This window comes from Artibeus jamaicensis, unplaced genomic scaffold (genome assembly GCF_021234435.1).
Source record: "Artibeus jamaicensis isolate MK-2021 breed Jamaican fruit bat unplaced genomic scaffold, CSHL_Jam_final contig_1539, whole genome shotgun sequence".
Lineage (NCBI taxonomy): Eukaryota > Metazoa > Chordata > Mammalia > Chiroptera > Phyllostomidae > Artibeus > Artibeus jamaicensis.
Window position 1 is genome coordinate 186,529 of NW_026521299.1, and position 26,501 is coordinate 213,029.

Here is a 26,501-nt window from a genome sequence, read left to right on the forward strand (position 1 = left end):
CTTGGGTCCAACTCCTTTGGGACTCTCTGAGCTTCCTGGATTTCCTGGAATTCTATTTCCTTTGCCAGATTGGGGAAATTCTCCTTTATTATTTGTTCAAATAAGTTTTCCACTGGTGGCTGTGCCTTTCCCCCTTCTGGTACCCCTATAATTCGGATGTTGGAGCGTTTAAAGATGTCCTGGAGGTTCCTAAGACTCTCCTCATTTTTTTGAATTCTTGCTTCTTGACTCTTTTCTGTTTGGCCATTATTTGCTTTCTTCTGGTCCACTCCATTGATTTGAGTCCCAGTTTCCTTTTCATCGCTATTGGTTTCCTGTGGAATTCCATTCATTTCAATTAGTTTCGCCTTCATATGTTTGTCTAATTTGTGGCTATAATCAACCAGTTCTGTGAGGATCCTGATCACCAGTGTTTTAAACTGTGTGTCTGAGAGTTTTGCTATTTCTTCATCACTTAGATTTATAGGCTCTGGGGCTTTGAGATCTTCTTGAGCCATTTTTGGTCTGTTTGCACCCGTTAAGTATGAGGAGCGGAGCCTTGGACTCCCAGGTCACTGGGTTGTGACTCTGTATGTGGAGGCGGGGTCAGAGTGGGGAAATGGCGTCCCCCTCTGCTGTTTCTAGCAGCTGGGTGAGGAGCAGAGCCTTAGGTTGTTCACCGGGGCAGGGCCACTTAGGTCGCTGGATTATGACGCTGTATGTGGAGGCTGGGTTAGAGCGGGGAAATGGCGGCGCCCTCCGCCACCACTTGCCGCTGGGGCTGCTGGCTCTCGTCCAATCGCCCACTCCCTCGCTTGTCTATCCACACACAAATGTGCGAACGCGCGACCACAGTCAACCCGCAGCCCTGCTTCCTCGCTGTCTCCCTGCGATTGCTTGCTGAGTTGCCCACCAGGTCCAACCCTGCGTCTGGATTCCGCATGCCTGAGTCTGAGTTTTCCTGTGCTACCCCACTCTGCCAGCTGCTGCTTTCGCCCCTCTTACAGGTCAGGCTGAAGAACTTGTTGTTATCAGTCTTCCGAAAAGTTCAGTTTTCTGTGTTCTGGCTATGTTTTCTATTGCTATTATTTAGTTGTCTCTAAACTTGGTTGTGTGAGGAATCACGGTGTCTCCACCTATGCCTCCATCTTGGCGGAAGTCCTCATTTCTTTCTTAATAACTTCCCTGCTGCGGGGATACAGCGACCTGTTCGAGGTCCCAGGCAGTGAAGGGCGGGCTCCCAACTCCACGCTGCCGGTTGCAGCACCACCCCCAGAAAAGGCAGCACCAGGTGGCGATGTCCCCCACCCAACCCCTCTTTTCCCTGGTGCATTGTGGGACCCTTTGGCCAGATTATCTCCTTGACTCTAGAGCTTTCTCTGGGGACTGAGTGGAGAGCTGGCCTAGCTGCCCAGGGGGGGCTGCTTTGGAAAACCTGGGTCACCTCATGGCACCACAGTGCCCTACCCCTTCCCTCTGGGGGAGGCTGACAGGATAATGGATTTGAGTCCACACCCCCGACTCAACAAAGCAATTTTTTGAGGCTCAAAGTCAATGGTATATTAATTAAGGGGAACAGCTGCTACTGCAGTTCTTGTAAGTCAGTGACAAATGGCCATGTTTACCTTTTTCCTGAGCTGAGACTTTGGAAGGTGGCTTGGAGCTCCTGGGTGGACACCAGGGCTGAGGTTTGTGGGTACCACCTCACCTCTTAGCTTCTATATTGGTGCCTCTGGAGCCTACACGCTGTTCACAGGTGTGTGGCCCAGCAAGTGCTTGGAAGGTATGGGTGGGGGGGGGAATAGAAATCTCTCAACAAAGCTCCTACCCAAAGATGCCCTAGGGCCCTGCCTAGGCAGATCCAGCACCCTTCACCCCCCCGTGGCCCTTCAAAGCTGAGATGGCTGCAGAGCTGGGCCTGAGCCTGAGCCCTTTGTGGACGCACCTGCGGCCTTTGTGCCCAGCACTCTGTGGACCATAAAAGGCCTGGCTGGTGGCGGGGCGTGGGGCGGTGGCTTTTGTTATTTCATTTATTTTGATCTCATTCCTGCTCTCCTTAACAGCTTCACAGAAATGGAGCCCTGCATTAGCTCCCTCCCCAGCTCAAGACAAAACACAGTGCAGGGAAAAATCTTTCAGTGAAAAACAGAAAAGGGGAAGAGGGGCTCATTTTCTGCTGTGTTGTTTCTGGGTTCCATTGTCAACTTACCTGCTGAGTGTCCAGCTGATGGGAGAACAGGACAAAGCTCAGGCCAGTCACCACCCACAGGCAGGATGGGTGTGGCTGGGAAGCTCAGAGGCTGCCCTTCTCCCAGGCTGCCTGAGAGGGCAGGGCCCCCTGGATCAGGGTGCCAAGCCCGGATGCCTGCAGCTCTTGCCCCACACCTGCTGTGCCCCAGGGTAGGGGTGGTGCCGGAGGACTGGACTAGGCAAACCTCTGCCCTGCAGGTGTGGCCCCCAGGCTGCACTTCCGTTCCCCCAGTGGTGGGCCTCCCGAGGAGACACCTCTGCTGCCAGCGTCAACCTCCTGCCTCCTCAGGATGCATTAGCTGCCAAGGAACCCCACCCGGCCTCGCACTGCTTGTCTCCTGAGGCTGGTCTGAGCACCTGGGACCTTGAAGGGAGGTGGAAATGGGGCCCAAGGCCCCATTCCAGAGAGAATTCCAAGGGAAGCTCTCTGGACCCCCACTCTTTGTCACCCAGTGGGACCGAACAGGCCTCTGGTCAGTCCGCCCTGCAGGGGTCATCACTGTTATGTGAAAACAGGCTCTCCCGAGACTGTGGTTTGCCAAGGGATCCATGAGCCCAGAGGGCCCCTGAGCTGGTGTTAATGACGGCACATCACCCTTCCTCTTACACTGCTTTGGGGAACAGGGAAAGAACCACAGGTGAGCAGCACACCCATTTTTCACAAATTGTTTATTGACCCTGATATTGAAGCCTGTTGCCTTCCTTTTTCTGGCTCAAGTCTGATCACGAGACCATTTCTTTGCCTCAGCCAGTGCTCTGATCCCAGCCTCGCCCCTCACCCAGACCTCGGAGAAAACGACAGCATTGCTCAAACGAGGAAGACTGAGCTTTATTAAGAAAAGAAAAAATACCAGTAAGGCCAGAAAGGGGCAGTTAATCCCTTTTGGAAGCAGCTGTTGCAACTCCCTGCTTGCCCCCTCGCTGGCCTGCTGCAGATGTGAACAATGGGGATGACATTCAGTTGGAGAGGCCCCCCCGCACTGGCCTGTTTCCAGAGACGACCCCTGACCAGAGGCCGCTGAGCTGGTGGCTGGGAAGGTCTGAGGTGGTGCAGCCCGGATCTCTTGTGGCCAGCAGGGGGCAGAAGTGCGGCCATCGCACCTCCTGCAAGCACAGAAACCAGTGCGCGCTGAAGGTTCTGGTTAACCCGCTCCAGGCTGGCTGTGGTTGCTGTAAACAAAGGTGCTCTTCCCACACTGGAAGCGCAAGGCTCCTGAAGTCCCGGAATCGGCACTGTGGGCGTGAAGCAGTGCCCTGGCCGAAGGTTTGGTCTCAAACCTCGTCTTCTGTGAGAAGCACCACTGACGGGGCCGCCCTGGGAGGCTTCCTCCAGCGGCCACGGAGATGGTGGCCGGTGCAGCCGCACACTCCCTTTGCTCTCAGGCCCTGTGACCACCCAGGTTCCTCCCAGGAAGGCACCCAGCAGCTCACACCTCCTGACATGAGGGCCTACATGCCAGGGTCATCCGTTTCTAGATAATTCTCCTGTAGTACTTGTTCTAACTTTTAGCACCTTCCCCTTCAGGATAAGAGGCCCCATCCAGCTGGAGGATGGCTTTCTCCCTTCGCCCTGGAGCTCCCAGGTAACAACCCCCAAAGGCACATGGATAAGCTGCTCCCTGACGCCTGCTGCTCCAGCTCACCATCCTGACCCCCTCCCTGCCCAGTGTCCACACCTAACTTCACACTCGCTCTGCAAGATCTCACAGCTGCTGCTTTTATCTTTTCTATTTGTGAAAAACAAACCCTTCTCCACTTCTCTGCCAGCAGAACAGCACAGAGAAGATGGGGCCAAAGCAGAGGACAAGCTACCCGCCTGCTCCTGGCCTCTTTCCTCCAGCCTCCAAGGAAGCTCACACCTTCCTGCTAAACTAATCTCTTAAGAGTCTGACAGAGAGACCTTTGGAACAAGGTCAGGAGGAGGTGAAAGTCAAGGCAAGTGTGAATCCAGCACCAGCAGGTCTGCTGGCCCTCTTGAGGCCCTGAGGGGACTGGCTGGGGTAGGCTGGCTGGGAACAGGCCTTGGCTGAAGTTTATCGCTCCGAGTCAGAGAAGGAAGAAGGCTTAGTCCATCTCCACACCAGCATGTCTTCTCCTGCCACACGGTGGGACTCCGTCTGGATCCGGGACTCGTTGGAGGCCAGGAACTCCACAGCGCGGTCCCAGACCCTCCTCATGCGCCTCCTGCAGAGAGGGAGGGCCAGCTGGTCAGTGGGTGACACCCTTTGTATAAAGGGGGACAAAGCTCCAGAATCCCGTGTAGACTTTATCTATGGAAGGAGCAGCCATCAGTTATCAATAGGACTCCTGCAGAGGGAAATTTTGGGGGCCCTGGAAAAATGATTCCACAACTTTTTCTGCTCTAAAAGCATCCCGTTACAGGGAGCTGAAAGGGGCCAGAGGTGTCTGGAGTGGCCCCAGGTGCTGGAATGGGAAGGGACTGCTCACTGGGGCTGATATCACAGCAGCCTGGCCAGGCAGCCCACAACCAGTTGTGCCTGCATCTTAACACCTCATGCGGGCTAATTAAAGGGTCGCTGCTGGGCTGCTAAGTCCACAAACTCTTTAGCACTTCAGGGGATGGGGATGAGCTAAGTAAGCATCCAGCTGGGAAGGTCGGGAAGCTGGAGCCACTCCTGGAACCTGGGCCACCAGGCGGAGCTTCCTGGCTAGCCGGCAGGCCCAGGCCAGTAGCAGAGGTTCCGCATCCCCTTGGAGAGCCACGTTTCCTCTCTCAGCTCTGGACCAGATGGCACGACACCAGGTGGATAGGGTGCTTGCATATCTATGGTTTGCTGTGCCTTTCATCAGCCCTGCAGCCACTTCCCCACAAACCCTCACGTGGGAAGTGAGTGTGTATGTGTGGGTGAGAGCAGGAAGGCTTCCTGCTGAGGGGAGGACAAAGGGTGGGGAGCTCCTGTGACCTGTGAGTCAGGAGGCAGAGGGAGTGTTGAGGCTTGCTGCCCCAGGGGTGGGTCCTGCCACTGACCAAAGTCCACAGCTGTTTGGCACCCTCAACTTGGCTGGTCTGGCCAAGGCCACACGCCTGGGGACTGAGCCTGTCATACTGGGCCCTGAGAGGGCGCAGCAGCTTGCGCTGTGTGGGGGTCATCCTTCCCACACTGCCCAGCAGCTTCTGTCCTCAGGTCCCTGCTTCCTCACCACACTCTCTTCCCATGTCCCCCGGCTCTCAGGAGCAGCCCCTCACCCCCAGGGCACGTCCGAGTGCGCCATGCAGGGCTGGCAGCAGCTCGCACACCTGTGAGTCCAGAGCTTCTCTGAGCTGACTGGCGGCTTGGAGAGGAATCAAGAAGACGAGAGTGGCAGGGCCTGAGCCTCTCGGCCACTCACCCTGAGGGGTGGCCGCCTGCGTCTCTGTGCTGTGACAAGGGGCAATGCCACTTCCCGCTCCAATTTAAGTGAATGCGTGTTGCATATAATTAAAGCCCAAGCAGTGACAGCCACCCTGATGGGTGGTCAAGGGCTAGGCAACAACCTAGTGAGCTAAGAGGCTGCCTCCTGACACCCTGCTCCTCTCCTGAGGACGTGTCACTAGCCACCAGTACGCGTTCCCAGGCCTCACTCCCCGCGTCTTCCTCCTTAGAACCACAGCTCAGCAGGCTTCGTCCACTCCCCACCACCTCCCCATGACCTGGGGCAGTGTGGCAGGCAGCAGGCAATAAACGCTGCTGAGTGAATGGGTGAACGCCAGCCTCTTCACCAGAGGCCCCTGCAAGGAAGTGGTATCATCTGTTCTAAGAGTGAGGACAAGAGTCGTCACTCTCGGTCCCGTGCTGGCTCTGCCCAGCAGTCAGGGAGCACCAGCTGGGGGCACCAGCGGGCCCCTCCGCGACCTTCCCCAGGGGCTGCCTAATGCTGGGGGCGTTCTGTTCTAAGCTTCCTGCCCACACCTTCCCAGGGGGTGAAGTGGTCATAACAGTTATTAAATGTTACTAAACGTCTTCACATTTAAAAGGAGCCCTTTGGCCTGGCTGGTGTGGTTCAGTAGATTGAGTGCTGGCCTGTGAACCAAAGGGTTGCCAGTTTGATTCCCAGTCAGGACACATGCCTGGGTTGCAGGCCAGGTCCATGGTGCAGGGCACATGAGAGGCAACCACACATTGATGTTTCTCTCCCTCTCTTTCTCTAAGAATAATAATAAAGTCTTTTTTTTTTTTTTTTTTTTTAAAGAGGGCCCTTTAATGTTCTACTCCTCTCCCAATTCCTCTTGGGTTGGGACCAAAAAGCTCAGCAAGGGAAGCACAGAAATGCCATTAGCTGTGGGCCTCTGATCAAGTTCCTTAACCTTTCTGTGCCTCATTTCATCATCTGCAAAATGGGGTTCTTTCTGTTCTTGTCTCCCAAGGCCATGGCGAGGGCCAAGTGAGGGAGCAGGCACTGCAGAGGGCTCAGAGCAGGGCCTAGCTCACAGCGAGCACTCGGCAAGTGTGAGTCTTAGCATCCATCAGACGGGAGATGGCAGCGCCCGGCCAGCCCGAGACCATAGCGAAACCTGTGGTGGATGGACGATAAGCAGAGTGACACCATGGGGGACCCTGCCGGTTGCTTCCTGGGACTCGGTCCCCCAACTCTACCCGCCCCTGGTTTTTTCAGGGGCCCATCCAGCACCTGTAGCCCATGTGGAAGGTGGCCCTGGAGCCTGGCATGACAAGACTGCCATCCTTCCCCACGCAGCACCCTGGAGCATCATATTTCAGGGAATGGGCATTTCTGTGGATCATAGTTTAGTATGTTTGAAAAGCAGCTGGCTGGTGCGGCTCAGTGGGTTGGAGTGTCGTCCCGTAACCGAAAGGTCACTGGTTAGATTCCTGGCCAGGCCACGTGCCCGGGCTGTGGGCTCAGCCCTTGGCTGGGGCACGTGCAGGAGACAGCCGATCGGTGCTTCTCTCACATCAGTGTTTCTCTCCATTCCCCCCCCTGCTCTCCCTCAAATGAGAATAAAACGAACCATACAAAAATTCTTAAAGAAAGAGTGGTCGCTGGCAGCTTCTGGGGAGGGTCTCCCTCGCTCATGAGAACAACGGAAGCCGCCCTCCCCTGCCGGCAGGTGCGTCTCCTGGCTGTGAGGAACTCCGCCCGCCGACAACATCCATGGAGGGCAGGACCATGAGAACCGGAGAAATGGAACCCGAGACCTGACTGTCTGTGCCTGGAGCCCACGTGATTCTGCATGCCACTCGTGGAAACCCGCCAGGTCCTTCCCTGCCCGAGCCCCTCAGGGAAGAGTGTGGTTTTGGTACTTGCTGCCCAAAGCACCCCAACCAGTGTCAACAACTAACAGGGCCAGAGTGGGACCAGCCCCTACACTCATCTGTGCCTTCTGCCACAGAAAGCTGAGCACTGGAGGATCAGCAAGAGGCGCGGACAGCGCCCCCCCCAAGAGGCTGGGGGCCGCCTGATGCCAGGCACTTGGTGGCGTCAGACCTAGCACTCACCGGCTCTGCGGAGGGATGAGCGTGTCGCGCACGTGCAGAATGCCCACGTACGGGTAGCGCTCCATGTCCTGCTCCCAGTCCACGTAGTGGTCCTGGACTACATCTGAGGGACAGACGGCACAGTTTAGAGCAAGGACCTTCTGTGGGCGGCCAGCAGCCCTTGCCCAGGGGCCACACACCTATAATCTTCTTCACCATCTCATACATGGCCTGCTCCTCCTCTTCCAGCTTGCGCCACCGGTATTTCAGGAAGATCAGGAGTCCCCACAGAAAGGCCAAGCCTGTGCGGGAACAAAGCGCTATGAAGGCTCACATCACTTCAGGCTGTTCAGACGCGCACTGGGTCTCACTGTGGGCAGTCACTGTGCTGGAGGCTGTGGGTGAGCTGCAAATGCGTTCTGAGTACCTACTATGTGTCGGGCCCAGGGCTAACAGGCAGGAAACAAAGGACACAAATGCACAGGGAGGACAGGCTATGAGGCGATCCCCTCCTTCCCTGCGACTTGGCACCACAGAGGCATCTCCGGCAGTCCAGAACTCGGCTCCTCCCAACCCCATTCTGGGGCTTTCATCTCCTCCCTCGTGAACCAGCACCTGGGGTTTTGTGCATGAGTACACGCTGGGCCCTTTGTGTTCCGAGATGCTGCTGCCGATAATGATGTCTGTGCCTGACGGCGCGGGAGAGGGAGCTGTGTGCACGCCCAGATGCCTGTGATTTGTAGCTCGGCTATCTCGGCAGAGCCAGCAGGTTCTGTGACTTGACCTTTTGCCATCAGAGACTCCCCAGGCTCTCCACTCAAAGGCAGCCCTGCTGTTGGGAGATAAGGCCTGAACTCTGCTTTTCAGCTCAGCACCCTGGGTTCTTCATGCCTTTATCAGGTGTCTGTAGCTTCCCAGAAGATGTTTACATGGTTCAGGAAGTAAAATCAGGCCAAGCTCCCGCCACATCTCCCCCTCGAACTGGCCTGCATTTTGGGGTCCTGGAAGGGGCAACACCCACCTGCAGCCCAGGCCAGGCTCCGTCTCAGGGACACAGACAGTCCACTTCCTGGAGTCAAGGACATTTCTAGTTAACCTCATGTTCCTGGCACCAATCTCTACAGGTAAGAAAACCTAGGGCAGAAGCTGGCTTGTTCATGCCCTCTGTTTTATTACAGGCCTCAGGCTCACTAGACAGAAATAAGCACTCGAGGGCCGGGTTTCCGTAACTCATCACACGTGCCCAGGAAGGTCATGAGCTGGGCTCCCGGGAGGCGCTCTGTGCAAGGACTTACACCAGAAGAAGATGAGCACGTGGGTGACGGCAGTGAGCAGGGCCCGGCTCAGGCGGCAGCCCACACCCATGCGGGGGCGGGCTGATTCCAAGCAGATCACCTTGTCCACGGCTGTCACGGATTCAGATGGGTCTTCTCCTTTCAAACTGAAACAGGACATGGAGCTGTAAACACGTCTGAAAGCTCTGAAGAGCTGCAGTCTAAGCCCCATTTTCCGTAGGAGGAAGAGGAGGAAGAAGGGGCTTCAAGGCCTCTTCTTGCTTATAAAATAGACTTGGTATCCTGGTTGCGCTCTTCCCAGAAATTTCCCACGTTGGCTACTTAGAAAGAATAAAGCTTTAAAGAAGCAGCGTGCTTGAACCCCTACTGCTAAAGTGATGTCCCCCTTGTTGGGCCTTTGACAGCCCCTCACAGTGTGTGAAAGATTAAACTATAAATTGGATTCCTACCTCCCAGCATAGAGAAATGGAAATGTTTACCGAACCACTGGCTTTGCGCTACGTGGTAAGAACTGAAAGGCAGAGTCTGGGAGAGTGCGCTTTTCCTCAGTCATGAGGAGGCACGTAAGCTGTTTAAGGGAAGAGATCAGGAGGTGCGGCAAGGCACAGGGCATGAGAACCTGGCTCTCCGGGGCCAGGCCCCAGCACAGCACCTCCATCCTGACCCTCGGCGGGGAGGCGTTAGGACCCATGGGATGCTGACACCCACACCTTCCAGCTAGGTGACACGTGCACGCTCTGCACAGCACACTGGAACGGCTGGTACCTCAAGCGTCCCAGTTTTTCACCACCCGCTTTTCACCCTGGCCGTCCGGCCAGCTCGGCCACCCGCCAGGCTGCCCTCCCCGACACGGAAAGGCAAGTGCCACTGTTCTCCCATGTCGGCAGCTGCGTACAGTTACCACCTTCTCTAACACAGGAAAATTGTTTGGCCACTCAGGGAAGCTTTATTTTTTTTTTTTAAGCCAATGAATTTTAATTGTACCATGCATCCAGTTTTCCAGTTTTAGGCCGAGTGGCCCTAGACTTCGCTGGATGCACAGCTGATGGAATTAGTAACCTGGGTGGGTTAGAGAGGAAAAGAACAAAATCCCAGAGTGTGTTTTAGTATCTGGAGCTGTAACCTGAGCAGAGCCCCTAAGAAGCCCGGACATGGGGGAGCAGGGTGATGGGGCAAATGCTTCCCCAGCCGGGAACTTTCAGTTCCCAGCATCAGCCCGTGGCACGCACCCCTGCCCTCCGGGGCCCTTCTGGGAGGTGCAGGGGCTCACTGTCCTTGCTAACGGCGCTCGCCACAGAAAGATGAGGTGAAGCTGCCCAGTCGGAATAAAATCCAGTATTTCCTTTTGCAATTTCCATAGTGTGAAACCAACACGCATAATCGTTTCATCTACAAATGGAAACCAGCACCCGAGGAAAAGACGTGCAGAAACACACGTGCTCCAGAAAACCACGTGGGGCTGGTGCACTGACACGGCACAGACCGAGGCCCGTGGAGTGGGCTTGGCTGGGACACTGGACTGCCGTCTTGACACCTGCGCTTTGTGTCTCATCCTGAAACTGCTCCTTGCCCTGCTCCCCTGCGCTTCTTCCTCGCGCGGCCAGCTTTGGGCCCAGCCCACAGCCAGGCTACTGGGAGGTCTGCCCTCTGCCACAGGACCCTAGGCACCTCTTTTGGAGCCAGGGAGTCAGTCGATGGGTGAGGACAGTGGCTGCAAGCGCCCCTCAGGATGCCCCGCTCACACTCACCGGATGCCCACCTCCTTGTTACTGCTCAGTATCCAGGCCAGGGCAGCTTCAAACTTGGCGGAGGAGCTGCCAGTCACATTCTGTGGAAGTGGGCAGGAGAAGGTTAGTTCTGGGTCTGGGTGGAGCGCCTAGAACAACATTATTCTGCTGCTGGGTTCAGGAAGCCCTCTCCTGTGTCCTCCACACGCCCCAAAGCCATGCTCTGCTCAATGCGCAGCCATCTGGCAGGAAGGAAATCGGGGGCTGATGAGAGCCAAGGGAGAGGCTGTAACTGGAGGAGGCAACGAGGAGGCACATGCAGGGAAACGATGTGGGTCTGCAGCAGCCAAAAGGATAGAATTTTCTCAAGGACTGAAGGCCAGTGAGGCAGCAGCCCACCTTGGGTCAAATGAAAAAAAGTGTGGGGGGGTTGAGGGGCCTGGCCACCAGTCCCCGGTGTTTGGCCTTGTGCAAGTCCCTGCCCCTCTGTGGGCCTCAGTTTCTTCATCTGCAAAATGAGAATTGGACTAGGTGACCAAGGTTCCTGCCAGCTCCACACATCCATAATCCTACCATTCTGAGGCCATGTGGACAATCAAACAGACCACGCAGTACTCGTAAGGGGAGAGGATGAATGGGCAAGCAATAGGTGCATCCTTAAAGCCGCTGAGAAGGGGAGGAAAGCACACTGAAGGGGGAGCAAGTGACAGGACCATTTTTAGAAGGGGTAGCCTGCTGCGGCCCGCACTGCTGGTCAGTAGTGAGCGGCACGCACACGCACACACACCAGGGATGTGGCAGGTTTACTCCAGCTCACAGCTCAACTTGGTCCCAGTCATTCCCCACTGCTGCCTTAACTTAATTAAGGCCGCCTAACACTCAACTAAATTTAAAAAAGCGAGCAAAACCTCCAAAACCAAACACAGAGTGAAAAGGCGAGGAGAAACAAACACAGTCTGAAAACCGACACCAAAGCGCCAGGACCTCCCGGGAGTGTGGGCACCCAACCTACTCACCGCTATGTACTCCTGTGCTTCTGTGACAGGGATGCATTTACTTTTTAGCTTATCTGGATTTCCACACTCAAAATTACCTAGGAGGGGGGGGAAACACACATTCAAATGCAAAAAAGAGGTGAAAAAATTACTCTGAAACAGACTAAAGAAATGCAGCAAGAATCAAGCCATTAGCTCTGAGAGGGAGCGTGTGGCCTGGGGCTCTGGCTTCCGCCCGCATCTTCACTCTGCAGCAGGATCAAAAGCCATTTAGCCTGGGTCGATTCTAGATCATTAAAACCTGACCTGCAAAGCAGTGCAGTGATTTGCATTAAATGACTAAAAAGCTGCCCAATACCAAGGTCTGTTTGCAATTGATCCCTAAAAGGATCAGACAGATAGCTCTGGAAGGTACCGGAATGGCGCTATAAATAAACACAGCTTGGGAAAAGAAAGGCAGGGAGGGGGCAGGCACAGCAAGGTTCTGACACAGTATGGGCAGGTGACGCTGAACACCGGGCCCATTGTTTTGAGGGGGCCTGGATGGATGTCCAAATGCCCTGTGGAGGAAGGGGGTGTCTGTGCGTGGGACAGCGGGGCCTCTGCAGTGTTCTAAAGCTCTCTTCTAAATACTCTGGGTGGCCAGCTCCCACCCAGGATGGAGCTGGGAGCCTCCCCCTAGTCCTGCCATTCTTTCAGGTCCAGCCCAAAGCCCCCTCCTCTAAAAAGCCCCCAGCCTGTGGGGGCCCCTTGTTTGGCCAGACTGCTAGGAACTCGGGGACCTGCCACAGCCCTTGGCTTTCAATTGCCCACTGCGGTTTGCCCACCACGAGCCGCTTCACCACTAGACCCCTTGAGCAGGGACAATGCAGGGCCGGGCAGGTAAAGACCCTTAACCCTCACGTGTGGTCTGACTGTCCTTCGCCTGGCAGTCTGGGGGCTTCAGATGGCCACTCTGTGTGTCTGTGTGCTGGGGAGGAGTGGCTGAAGACAACATTCAAAATCTTGAGAACGAACTGAAGCCCATTATTCCTACTTCAAAGTTGATCTTGACCTTCTGGGTCCCAAGACCAAGCTGGCTTCTCCCATCTTCCTGCCCCATCCAGATGGCCTGCCTGGACCATGGCCATGGCCGCCTGACTGGTTTCCTCCTCTCCCCTTTCTCATTCACAGTTTAAAACTTTAAATTAATTCTGCTTAAATACCACTATTCCATTTAAGTGCTGCCTTCCGAGCACCTGGCCCTCGGCAGGTCACTGGCCCTCGGCGGCCTGGCGTCCGTGGGCCCCGACTGGCCCTTCCGAACTCCACTCCCTGTTTCTCCTCCCCCCACAAAGCCACCGTTTCCGTCCCTGACCCTGTAATTTCCTGCCTCTTTGACCTCACCTTCCCCCCACATACACAAAACCAATCCCACCTGGACTTCAGGGCCTCCCCCATGACACTTTCCTAATTTTTCTAGCTAGAAGGCATCGTGCCTCTGGAAACTTCTGGCCTTTCAGTTCTCATCTAATGGCCTCTTATATCTCCCAGTGGTCAAGGAGGAAGGCGGCCTGCAGCAGGACCCTGGGCTGAGCCATCCATCATGTACCCTACAAAGGTCAGCACTATGCCCCGCTGATAGCTGACCTGTAACAGGAGGTGGGGCGAAGGGAGGATTGCTTAGTAGAGAGCCCACACTCCCCGGCAGCCTGTCTCAGTGACATGCACAACCTCAGGGCTGCCCCTGGTAGGCTTGTCACAGGATAGCGGACCCAGGACCCTTGACGGCATAGATGAGAACCACACCTGGAGGGTGGGATGCAGGAGAAATGACTACTGGGAGTCACAGTCTGAGAGCAGAGTTTCTCAACTTTATCCCCTGGGGTCTTATTAAAACACAGACTTTGATTCAGTAGGTTTGGGACGGGACCTGAGACTCTGCACTTCCAAAGAGCTCCAGGCAGTGCAGATGCTGCTGGTGCTTGGACCACAGTCAAGTCACAAACGTCTAGAACACCCTCTTAGGCCAGAACTTACACCCGAGCACCTGGGGCGTAGGGAAATGCCCACGATGTCCGTGCTGCTGTGAGCCCCAACTCCTATTGCTCCTCTGAGGAGCTCACAGATGCCTCTCTGACCACCTCCGGTCTCCCACCAGCCAGGAGGGAAGAGGTGGCAGAGCTGAGGCCCACACACTTGGCCCTGAGGACTGAGGGCCCAGTAGAAGTCCACTCAACCCTGACTTCCCAGCAACGACCTTAGGCAAGTGTTGGTCTGTAGGGAAGAGGCACCTCCCCAACATCCCATAAGGCTGAACAGCTCCATCTGGTTCTCGTGCCAAGTGTATTTAACACCGGCACCTCCCTGGGAATTCACCTATGTCATAAGCAAGTGATTTCGAGAGTCTTCTTAGATGCCAGGAGTGAGGAAGACACAATAATGCAGGTAATCCTCTGGCCTTGAGGACCTGGTTTACCAAACACAATAGCAGGGGAGCCTTCTGGAAGGAGTTTTCAGGGGGTCTTTCCTGGGGTGCTGAGAATGCCGTCCTCCAGAGGACAGCACTTGACTTGCATTTTATAAGGAAAAGACAGACACAAGATCACTCAGTAACAGAGAGACAGGCCCTGAGACTATCAGGGACTTGTCCAAGGTCCTGCAGCCAGCTGGGGTGATCAGAACCAGATGTGACGCCAGGGCCTTGGCAGGCTGCCCGGGCCTGAAGGTGCTCAGCCCACCACGCAGGGCCCTGCCACACACCTCGGCCTCTCCGCCCGTCCCGCCAACCACCTGGTGCAGGCAGGTCCTCCAGGTGGGACAACTCAGACTCTGAGACCTGGGGCCCGGCCCCTCCAGTGTAACACAGACCCCCAGAGCATGAGGTGGGGCTGCCCCAGGGAAGGGCACACAGCTGCTCAGTCCTGTGCGTGTCCCAGGGCCCTGGGACCCTTCAATGGGATGTGAGAGCCAAATGTGTTTTGCCCAAATGTAAGGCTCAAACAAATGTCTGAGTGGGGAACAGGGAAGTGGAGACTTGGTCTACGAGTGCGTCTTCTGGGAGACAACCACAGAACGCCTCAGCCGCCCACGATCTCCTCACGAAGATCTGGGGCCTCGAGACCTACTCACCGGCTTGGGTGGCCAGGAAGTTGTAGAGTTCATGCAGCAGCTCCAGCAAGGCCGCCTTTTGCTTGGCCTGACAGAACTGAAAGGGCACAGGACAAGTGGTCAGCAAAGACAGTGGGCAAGGTGGGAGTCTGTCTGTCTGGCTTTATCTTGTCGGCTACACTATCAAGTACTAAGCAACAAGGAACACCTCATGCTTTTAAAAAATCAAAACAAATTCTGCAGCAGGACTTCTGGCCAAGATGGAGGCGTAGGTAGACACACTACGTCTCCTCGCACAACCAAAAGAAGGATGACAATTTAAAAACAAAAAACAACCAAAACTGACAGAAAATCGAACTGTATGGAAATCCGACAACCAAGGAGGTAAAGGAGAAACATTCATCCAGACCGGTAAGAGGGACAGAGTCAGGTGTGCAGTGAGGACTTGTGGCAAGGTGGCAGCTGGCGGACCCAGCACTGACTGGATTGTGGAGTGGGGCACACAAGGCTGTAGCTGGCTGGCAAGGCTGCGGCGGCACCTGGTGGAGCAGGCAGTACCACATTTGTGCACAGAAAAACCAGGAGGAACAACTGGGGAGTGAGACAGACCTCACAACCCAGGGCTCCAGCATGGGGACACAAAGCCTCAAACCTCTGATTGAAAATACCTGTGGGGGTTGAGGCAGTGGGAGAAACTCCCAGACTCACAGGAGAGTTTGGAGAGACCACAGGGTCCTAGAATGTACACAAACCCACCCACCCGGGAATCAACACCAGAAGGGCCCAATTTGCTTATGGGAAGTGGGGGAAGTGACAGAAAATTTGCAGAAAAGGGAGCAAGGGACCCCCCCACATACAGCATCACAACACACCCATGTAGGTTACCCCTCTTGGGCAAACACCTAAGGCTCCACCCCTCACTGCGCAACAGGTACATCAAGACAAAAAAATGGCCCAAATGAAGGAACAGATCAAAGCTCCAGAAAAAATACAACTAAGCTACGAAGAGGTAGCTAACCTATCAGATGCACAGTTCAAAACACTGGTAATCAGGATGCTCACAGAATTGGTTGAATATGGTCGCAAGTTAGATGAAAAAATGAAGGCAATGCTAAGTGAAATAAAGGAAAATGTACAGGGAACCAATAATAGTGGGAAGGAAACTAGGACTTAAATCAATGGTGTGGACCAGAAGGAAGAAAGAAACATCCAACCAGAACAGAATGAAGAAACAAGAATTCAAAAAAATGAGAAGAGGCATAGGACCTCCAGGACATCTTTAAATGTTCCAACATCCGAATCATAGGGGTACCAGAAGGAGAAGAGGAAGAGCAACAAGTGGAAACCTTATTTGAACAAATAATAAAGGAGAATTTCCCCAATCTGGCAAAGGAAATAGACTTCCAGGAAGTCCGGGAAGCTCACAGAGTCCCAAAGAAGTTGGACCCAAGGACACACACCCCAAGGCACATCATCATTAAGTTACATGAGATTAAAGATAAAGAGAGAATCCTAAAAGCAGCAAAAGAAAAGGAGACAGTCACCTACAAAGGAATTCCCATAAGACTGTCAGCTGATTTCTCAAAAGAGATGTTACAGGCAAGAAGGGTCTGGAAAGAAGTATTCCAAGTCATGAAAGGCAAGGACTTACATGCAAGATTACTCTATCCAGCCAAGCTTTCATTTAGAATGAAAGGGCAGATAGAGTGCTTCTTGGATAAGGTCAAGTTAAAGGAGTTCATCATCACCAAGCCCTTATTATATGAAATGTTAAAGGGACTTATCTAAGAAAAAGATAAAAAACATGTACAGTCAAACGACAGCAAACTCACAATTATTAACAACCATACCTAAAACAAAAACAAAAGCAAACTAAGCAAACAACTAGAATAGGAACAGAAATGGAGATCACATGGAGGGTTAGCGATAGGGGAGTGGGAGGAGGAGAGAGGGGGAAAAGGTACAGAGAATAAGTAGCATAGATGGCAGGTAGAAAATAGACAGGGGGAGGGTAAGAATAGTATGGGAAATGTAGAAGCTAAAGAACTTATAAGTATGACCCATAGACATGAACTAAAGGGGGGGAATGTGGGTGGGAGGGGGTATGCAGGGTGGAGAGGAGTGAAGGGAAAGAAAATGGGACAACTGTAATAGCATAATCAATAAAATAAAAACCCAGCTCTGCAACATGGGGGGCCCAATGATAGGGTTGATAAATACTGGGTTAACTGACTGAAAAGGAACTTTGTAAAAGCAGAAGCAGAGTAAAAGCAGACGCAGTAACCGAAGCTCTGCCATCCTGGAGGCTCCCTGCCCCTGCCTCCCGGTTCCCACAGGAATAACGGCCATTAGGTGGGGCTGTGGAGCACAGGCCACGTGGCTGGGAGAAGCGAAGCCTCCTGGGAAAGCATAGGCACGGCAGGGGTTGCTGGTCTTTTCCAACTCAGGCCATTCTGCCCTTTTTGAAGATTCAAGCATCTATAACCTGCCCATGGATTGGATTGTCTGTCTTGTGAAGTATCTGCTGCAAATGTTTAATTTTACACTGGATTTGTCTAAAAAAAGTACAATTTTTAGAAATCTTGAAATCGTAGGGGGAGAAAAGTCATCTGTATGAGAAAACAGGAAAAGAAATCTATGCATACCTAGTCCTCCTGCACCTGTAACAGAACTGAGGCCATTTTGCCAGACTCACTGGATTTACAACATTAAAAAAGGGCTGCTCTTCCCTGAGTGTGGATGAAGTGCCAGGTTCTGTGCTGAGTGGTTTGTACGGGAGTGCGCACCGAATCGTCACCACAGCCCTTACTGTACCCCAATTTCTCAGATGGGGAGACTGAGGCTCAGACACCTTGTAAGCAACACCCCACCGCTCATGAGTGGTGGAGTCACGCCAGTCGACTCCAAGCCCACTGCCCGCGTTTCAGGCCTCCTCTGGAGTGTCACTGGGCAAAGCCCTGGACTGGAGGCCAGGAGGCTGGGTCCTGGGCCTGGCTCTGCCCGTACTGAGGGAACTTGGTTTCTAACACTCTCCGAGGACAAGGTCTGTCCCCTGATGTTGCCTAAGACCCAAAACCTTTAGAGGTGCGAAATGACATAACCAAGATTTATACTCATGACCATAAATATTCAGAAACAACTCGTGTGTCTTCTAATAGAGCCAGGTGCCCAAGCTATTTTAAAGAATGTTCAAGGTATGAGAAATGCTGATAACTGGTAAATGTAACTTAATCGAGAACCCAATTCTATAAACATACATAGAGAGACAGATGGGAAGGAAATACCCCCAAAACATTAACAGTAATTATCTCTAGGTGGCAGAATCATGGGCGGTTTTTCTTTGTCACAGTTTTCAAATTTCCTACACTAAACAGCTATTACGGTCACAAGCAGAAAAAGAGGGAGTGATAATGAAGACCATTCCGATGCGACACCCAGGCGAAGCGGGACTGGCACCACGTGCAGGGAAGAGGAGGGGAGGTCCCGGACGACAAGGCACGTGGCTTGCCGCCGGCCCGTGCCTTCCTTTTCAGCAGCAGAAAGGCAGGATGACAATACAAAGGGCCAAGTCAGCTGAGAGGGGAAGGAACTCAAGTGCCCGGCTGGACCCTGGGGGAGCCGGACCACATAAGAAATCACAGACTTTCAGCGAGAGCCGCAGAAAAGCCCACGAATGCCTCCCAACCTGCCGGCTCCTGGGTCCTCCCTCCATGAAGGCCATGGGCACCTCATGAAATCTCAGCTCAACGGAGCCTGTGACGACGGCCCAGACCCTGGCTTTGCCTGCTCCGGCGTTAGGAGTATCCAGTCCGCTCACCGAACACGCCTTGAGCGAGGGCCCGACTGTGGCGTCTGGGCTCACCCGAGCGCAGCTGCCTCCAAGGAGGGCCTGACACACAGACGCGAAAGACCCAGAAACAGAGGCCAGGGGGCCGTTTTCTAATCAAAAGACAAACAAAACTGGTTATTACCGGAGAAGTCTTACAGAAAGTTATTTTTTTTTCCTTTTCTGGCTTTCAGTCTTCAAGATCTAGCTTCCCTTCTAGTAGCCACCTATGTTTCTTGGTTACGTTCTCTAACCATCAACTGTGCTTTTATGATGAAAGAAAGATGAAACTTATTATGAATGTTTCTACAAAACAACTGGAAAACAAAGATATTTGGTGGGTGAGTGCAATACATGAACGTAATAAAACACCCCCAAATATGGCATAGCAGAAGCCAGAGAGAAATAAAAATGGGCACCGAACCAGAACGCCCCCGACAAGCTGGGTGGGAGAGTCAATGTGGGGCACGGAGCCGGCCAGGCAATGTTTCCTTCCCAGGCCCTGAGCCGCGGGGGCGTGAACTGAGGGCCGAAGGGGCCCTGCAGTGCACACGCAACAGTGACACTGCTGAGTCCCGCCTCTGGCAGTGCAAGGCTCCTCCTGGTAGGATTTATGACCTGAAAGTTCACTGCCTCGCGCCTTCCCCAGACCACCACCTGTACCAGCATTTGGCTCCTCACTAACACTCCTTTCGTAAGTGAATGGGGTACTGTTCCTGAATATTATTTATAGGGAATGTTAAAGCTTCATAAAACAAATCTATAGACTAATATGGCCAAGTCCACTAATGAAATTTTTAAAATACTCCCCTTCCCCACAATGTTTCACATCAGAACAGCATTTTCAGAGCCACAAAAGTACTATTGGAGAAGAGAATGTGGAATTGAGAACATGGCCTCTTGTTGCTCAAAAACTGCCCACCCCTCCTCCCAAAGCCAGGGAGTATCGAGGCCCTCCCACCACAACTTACTGTGCTCGCCCCCCCCAGGCCCTTAGGTCTAGACGGACTTAGCTAGAAGATCAAAGTCCCCAGCGCTATGCCTGACCAGTAACAAGCCCAGAGTTGGGTCTGGGGCATTCAACTGTGTTTCCAGCACTCCTTCACTGCCACAAGGGTCGGTTGCAAACATCACAGAACAGATGTGATTCTGCCCGGTTACAAGGAAGCACTCCCGACAGGATCCTATTAAATGATCGTTTTCTGGGCAAGTTCACCTCCTTATGGAGGCAAACACACTCACAAGGAAAAAGAACTAAAGAAACTCAAACTCACCTCATCTGTTTTTTCCTCACAGTCCACTGGCAATAATTTCACTGAGGCCAAGAAAAAACACAGAGGAAATTAAAAGGTGGGTTGAGGAAAGGGTACGAGTAGGGACTACTCTCAATATTCAGGGGAAGTAAAACACTATCAACATAAAGGGGGGGGGTTAGAAAGATGTCATCTCAATGAGGCTTTTAAAATACAGACAATAAAATGGAAGGGTTCCCCAGCCCTGGATTAGGAATGAGGACAGCTGGGTCCTAATCCCAGAAGGAAATGATTAGCCATGGGCTCTGGGCAGTTCCCCCACTCTGGGCTGCAGTTCCTCACCTGTAAAACCTCCCCCGTCTAATTTATGGAGTTAGCTTGAACAACATACATGACAGTTTTATAAATTGTAAACAATGACATGCTGAACGGGGAGGGGAACTCCAAGTAAATCCCAGAATACCTCCAAGAGCTGCTGCCTTAAAGCATCTCAGCAGCGAATGTAACAGCACCCCGACACTCCCAGGTCTGCTTTTCTGTAGCAGGTGGGTAAGCTGCTCTCATAGTCAAGACTATTTGAGTGTGTGCAGGAGCCTGGGATCCCAATGCCCACAGACTTGCTCATACACCCAAACGTCCATCTGCTGCAGCAGCTAGGACGTAATCTAGCTTTCCCCTGCACTGTGGCTGCTGCTGCTAAGCATGGAAAGATGTAGCCTTGGCTTAAGTCTGGGAACAGGATTAATCACATTCTTGCTTTGCAAAGAATATTCTTTTGTGGTAAACTACAGTGTCACCTTACACTTAAATTTATAAAGCCACGGTCTCAATATTGTTTCCTGTTAGACTAGAGCTCAGGATTACCAGAGAGGTGAATTCAGGAAATTTAACTATTCAGGGATCACACTGTTGTGGGCAGACCTCTTAATGGCATGTTTAACCATGTCACTAAGTGTGGATTGAAGCTCAGCCGGGGGTGTCCTTTAATCACAAGACTCTCTATCAACACATTCCATGAGGATACTGCGAGCAACGATAAATGCCTCCCTTTATATCAGTTTTAGAGCCTTTAAAAGATTCTTCCACACCTGTCTCACAGCAGGGCTAGTATCATCTCCCTTTGACAAGAGGGTCTTGTGGTCCAAAGAAGTGAGCACACGGCCCTTTTGGTGCTGCAAAGCTGGGACCCCAACCAGATCCCATCCGTGGGCAGTGAAACCTAGGTGCCTTCAAATGGGCACTAATGAATGACTGAGCAAGACATCAACAGGGAAGAAATAGCTAAAAGGGAATGGGGGTAGACATGTCTGTTAGAGATGGAGTGCGGCTTTTTCTAGAGAGGGAAAACCAGAGTCTGGGGTAAAAAAGTTAACTACAAGTGATTGCTTTCAGCACGTGGTTGTAGGATAGATTAGTAGGGAGGGCTAGGGCAGAAAATGAGGACAGGAGAAAGTGAAGACAGCAATTATTGCAGATGCTGGAATCCCCGCCGGGCCTTCTCTCCCACAGCCGGAAGAAAAAAAACTCAGCGTCTGGAGGTAGGAAGACAAGAAGCACCTGACCAAGTGCGGGACTGTGCAGCCTGGCGTAGAAAGGACATGTGGGCGTGCTGGCACATACACGCGCGCCCAGGCCCACCCCTGCGCTGGCCCTGGACGTACTGTGGTCCTCCGCTTCCTGCGGCGCCGAAGGCTTGCCCATCTTCACCCAGAGGATGCCCAGGAAGACGAACAGCAGCCCCAGGCTGGCCCAGAGCAAGAGCCGGGACAGACAGCGCTCCAACCACCGCCCCACCTCGGGCTGGGCCTGCGCTGCGCCCGCTGGACCCGCTAGCGTCGCCCGCAGGCTTGGACGCGCATGGGGGCCGAGGAGGGCAGAGGGCAATCGCCCCGGGGTCTGGGACGCAGCCCACCAGCGGCGGGTCCCGAGACCCGGCGCGGCCCTATGGAGTGGCCGAGCGTCCTCGTCCTCCTCGGAGCTGCCCCGGACCGAAGCGTGTCGCCTGAACGGCACAGGGCGGGCGGGGTAGGCGAGGTTGCGGCTGTCAGACCGGGAAGCCGCGGACGCCCCGAGATCGCCGTAGGCCCCTGCGGTAACGCAGGCGGAGCTGGAGGTTGGCGGGGAGGGCCAGGGCTCCGCCCGCAGAGAGGCCGCGGCAGGCCGGGCGCGCAGGCGGGCCTCCTCCCGCAACCGCTCCTCGTTCCGCGTCCGGGCCTCCTCCCGCAGGCAGCGCAGCTTTTTGCGGTAGACGTCCCGGGTAGTATCGGTGATGGGTCCTGGCTGGAAGCCCAGGGCCTGCAGCTCCCGCCGCAGCTCCGGGTCTGACAGGCCGGCCATGGCCAGGACACCGCCCCCGGCGCACACCGCACCCGGAACTGCTCCAGTCGGAGGCCGCAGCGGAGCGGGCGGGGTCCTGCGCCATGATAGGAAGGTCATCAGGTAGCCATGTTGAGAAGGTCGGCGCCTGATCCAATTGGCCCGCCATGATGAGGAGGTCATGCTGAGCTCTTTTTTTCTTTTTTTAACGGCCGCCATGTTGGGGAGGTCTTAGGGATTTGTTTTCATTCTTTTTCACTTTTTCCTCCTCACCTGCAGTTGCTTCTCCTCACGTGTAGAACCAAGTGGTGTTTATGTCTGAACCCTCCGACCCTTGCTTAGTCCATGGTACGTGGTAGGCACTCATTTGAAGTCATGTTGATTTAATGGATGAATTGTTTAAGGGTGAAAGGCAAGCCATTGGCCTAAGTGGAGAGATGGGATCTTTGGCCTCTCTCTGCTTGAGGATCCATATTGATCCCTTGCTTATTTAGGGAAAGATCTTGTTTGGGTCGTAGAGAAGAACCCTTCGGCATACTCTGAGACCTGTACAACCTCAGGTTGTGGCCGCAGTCCTGTTTTCTTGAACTGGAGGAACACGCCTGCAGCGAGCTGGCGCTAGAGGGGGAGCCGCACTGCACCCTGGTGGGGATGGAGGAATGCAAATATCCTTGGGCTCCAGCAGCAGTTCAGGCTTCCCGAGAATGCTGTGCCAGGTTGGTGGGATTCTCACATGGAGAGATGGATGGGGGATGGATTGAGGTTCGGGGTCTGGAATCTCAACACCACTCTTAGATGTGTGGTCACTTCCAGTTAACACTGCTAGCCCGCTGGTTAGTAAGCCTGTTGGCTTTCGGGAGGATGAGAAGATGTTATTTCTGTAAGGTGCTTAGGACAGTGCCTGGTACGTGCTCCGTAGTGTTTATACTTAACCCATATCTGTAGCAGCATTGCTGTGCAAACCTCCTACAAGGCGCTGTTTGATTTCCTGATTCTTAGTGAGAAAGCCCAAGGGAAGCCTGGCGAGCAGTGGTGGCAAATAGAGCTACTATTCCTTGTCTTCTTTCCCCCTCTTTGTATTCTTTCCACATCCCTCATCAGCTGCCTTCCCCAAATATTAATGGCAGGCCTCCTGGGTTCCATTTCATTTCTGCCCCTTCCCCTGCAGTCCCATCGCTCACCCCTACCTTTCCCCCTCCTGTCCCCGTCCTGGTCCTACCTGTGGGAAAGGCCCCTCTGCCTGTGGTTTGCATTCCTGCCACTTCCTCTGCCCCAGTGGTATTGAAAACTGACCACAATTGCTAGGAAATTATAGCCTTGGCTTGGTTGGGCTTCCGTTGTTTGCTTCCCTGTGTCCTCGACTTCGCTGCTCCCATGTGGAGTGATTTCTTTCACCAAGTGTTGTTTTCCTTTTCTCTGCCTGTGTTTGCACGGAATGCCATGAATTTGATATAGTGGTTGCCTAACACGTATACCACGTAATAGTATTTTATTTCTTTCTGAAGCGCCATTTGCGTGACAAATGAGTTGGTCACATTTGTGCAACTGCTTGCAGCTGTGTCGTTCAATATGTAAAGAATGAGCCTTTTGGCATCAGTACTGGCCCTATGTATTCTAAGAGGGCTGGAAACTGATGCTTCAACAAAGTTAGTCACAGCATTTTGCAGAGTTCTGTCTATATCATCACAATGGGTCTCAGTGATGAAAAATACAGACTCCACTAGAGCCACCCCAGTGGTAGTGCCCAGTGTGGACTTTGTTGGTTTGTCAGGTTTCCTTGTGATTGGAGACGCTGCTGCCAGCGCCGCCGCCGCACACCCCTGGGGCCAGCTGACACTCCCCGCCCCTCCATGTGTCTTCCCTCTGGCCTGGAACCCAGTGTGTGTCCAGCAGTGCCCCCCACCCACCACAGTCCCCCCTTTTGCCTCCGTGGTGGCTCTCGGCCTTGGCTCTTGGCCTCGTCCCAGGCCTTGTTCGCTGGGTCCAGCAGGCCTTTGGTGTGGCAGTGTGCCCCCACCTCGGGCGTGTGAGTCCATCAGTGCTTCCTCCCGCCCTCACCATCTTATAGGAAAAGGCAGTTAGTAAAAGCCTCACAAGTCAGTCCTCCCTCCAGGTCCCTGCCTTTCCTCTTCCTGCTGAGCTCTCTGCTCCAGCCCTGTCCCTCCCTGGATTGCCAGCCCCTCTGGGTCCTCCATCAGCTTTCCCTGCTTCAGCGAAGTGAGCCTGTTGCTGTTCACTTTCCTCCACACAACCGTCCCCAAACTTCCTTCACAGCCTCCTGTCCCCCCTCCAGGGCAGGGCCTCAGTGCTTCCTTGCCACCCCTGCCCCATGGGGGGCTGCCCGTGAGCCCTGTGGGCCATCTCTGAGTCCGCCTTTCTGTGTTGGCACCGTGGTTCCTCAGCTGGGCCTGTCTGTATTTTAAAGAAAAGGGCAATATTGCAAAGTCAACAGCTGCCCTGTGCACCTTCCTTTCTCGTCACTTTGTTGTGATTTTTTTTTAAGTCGAGCAGCTCATGTTGCGGTTGGTCTTCCTGATTTATTAAAGGCAAAAGAGGAAAAACAAGCTCTAGTGTCTACATCTACTTAGTAACCACATCCACACACTCAGTGACAGCGAGGGGCTGCTCGGAAGGTGCTCGAGATCCCCAGGGGGCCACTGCGCGCCGTCCTGCTGACCTCCCGTTTCAGCAGAGCCTTGCCACAGTGACAGCCGTGAATCTTTTAGTGGGTTCCGTTTTCCTCCTCCTCCTCCCGCAAGGCCCTGCACACATTTATCAAGTCCTTAGAGATGCTCAGGGACCGTAGACTTGTCCTTGATCTACCTTGTTGTTGGCCTCGTGTGTCCCTTAGCTATTCTGGGCTTCCTTCAAGCCGCATCATGGTGGCATCACACTGGGGGGTGGGTAGTGGGAGAGTGTAGTTGAAAAGAAGGTGCAGTGTGGGTGCCATTTGGGGCTCCGATTTGGACTGGAATGGCCCCGCACTGCCCAGCATCTCGTTGCCCCATCTCAGCACTGTGTGGAAGAGAAGGACCCTTTCCATCTCTCTGGGTCAATGAGGGGGCAAAGGGCATCACCAAGAAATGCTGGGATGGGTTTAATGGGCGGGTTTGTCACCTGCTTTTCTGATGACAATGAGACAAAACTCTAACTCTTTTGGCCTCTCTCACACTTTGATGTCTGTGGGTGAGCATTCCTTAAGAGGCGTGGAATGCATCCCCCAATGTCAAAAATGAATTGTGTGTGAAGAAAATGTAATGCTTTCAAACTGTTTCTTTTGGACATTGTCCATGATTAGATTACACTAAATTACAGAGTACAGATACCAGGCAATTACTCTTTGCTTTTAACTGTTCAATTTCACTGCAAATCTATGTAGCTCAGTAATTATAAAATCACACCGATGTGGTTACGGAGAAAATGTCTTATCATCTCCGTCTTGTGCATCTAGGTTCAGGTTGCGCTGTGATTACCTGTGGTCCTGTTATGCATGTGGTGCCTTCCACAGGGAGACAGGGTGATCTGGAACTGTCCCTAGTTGCCAGGCGTCTGCACAGAGTCTTGCAGATTTTGCTGGACAAACCTCAGCCAGATGTGAGGAAGAGTCCAGGCCCCTCCCCACCTGATCTGGGCTGAGTCCTGGTCCCGGCATTCTAGCACTTTTGTCAGGACCGTGTCTCCTTACTTCTGTGAAAACATGGTCATTTTCTCTTGGCTGAGCTCACAGGATCCTCCCCAACCTTCCCCCAATTTTAATTTCTTCCAGGGCTGTGCGGGTCCTGTAAGCAATCCAGTCTGCTGTCCCAGAAACTGGAGGATTGTGTTGGAGGAAAAGAATTATTTGAGCCGATTGTGAGAACAGTGGTAGGAGGAGAAAAAGGAGAGAAGAAAGGAACGGACACATCAAAATGGGGCCCTGGCTGCAGTGCATACGGATGCTGGCCGTGGATCCTGTTGCAGCTCATTACCCAGAAGCACATCAGAAGCAGCCGAGTGGGGGTCTCGGACAAGCCAGCGGCAGCACTGAGCTTTGAGCAGGGCCGTTCTGCAGAACAGGCAGTGCCCTCACACTTCAGGGGCTGTGCTTGCTGATCCAATTCCCATTAAACAGAGATGTAGACTACATGAGGCGAATCTCCTAAGGGTCTTAGTTCCCTCCCTGGCGCCTGTTCCAAGGCTGCTCTTCAGTTCCAGGATCCTAGAGAAAATTCCTCAGAGGGCCCTTGGGGCCTCTGCTCCAGATGCGGGCACCCCACTGGTGACGGGGGAGGCGGTCTCGCTGTAGGGGCGGGTCTGAGCAATGGGCAAGTAAGCGCCATGAATCTGTGCTTTCCC

At 53.6% G+C, this 26,501-nt stretch overlaps 1 protein-coding gene across 2 annotated transcripts; it reads right to left on the reverse strand.

Annotated features, from left to right (window-relative positions):
* Window positions 1-3,037: 3,037 nt before the first annotated feature.
* On the reverse strand, window positions 3,038-22,233 carry LEMD2 (LEM domain nuclear envelope protein 2). 2 transcript variants are annotated; one of them, XM_037134436.2, is made up of 9 exons: window positions 21,512-22,231; window positions 19,872-19,912; window positions 14,793-14,868; window positions 11,703-11,779; window positions 10,708-10,787; window positions 8,960-9,105; window positions 7,865-7,966; window positions 7,686-7,788; window positions 3,038-4,413 (listed from the first exon to the last, which is right to left on the reverse strand). In XM_037134436.2, exons 1-9 carry the CDS (start codon window positions 22,185-22,187, stop codon window positions 4,263-4,265), a joined length of 1,452 nt encoding a protein of 483 aa, XP_036990331.2. In that variant the 5' UTR covers window positions 22,188-22,231; the 3' UTR covers window positions 3,038-4,262. The 2 variants fall into 2 exon arrangements, with proteins under 2 accessions (XP_036990331.2, XP_053524983.1); XM_053669008.1 differs by lacking the exon at window positions 3,038-4,413 and adding an exon at window positions 6,410-6,742 and having other exon boundaries at window positions 21,512-22,233.
* Between the last annotated feature and the right edge of the window lie 4,268 nt (window positions 22,234-26,501).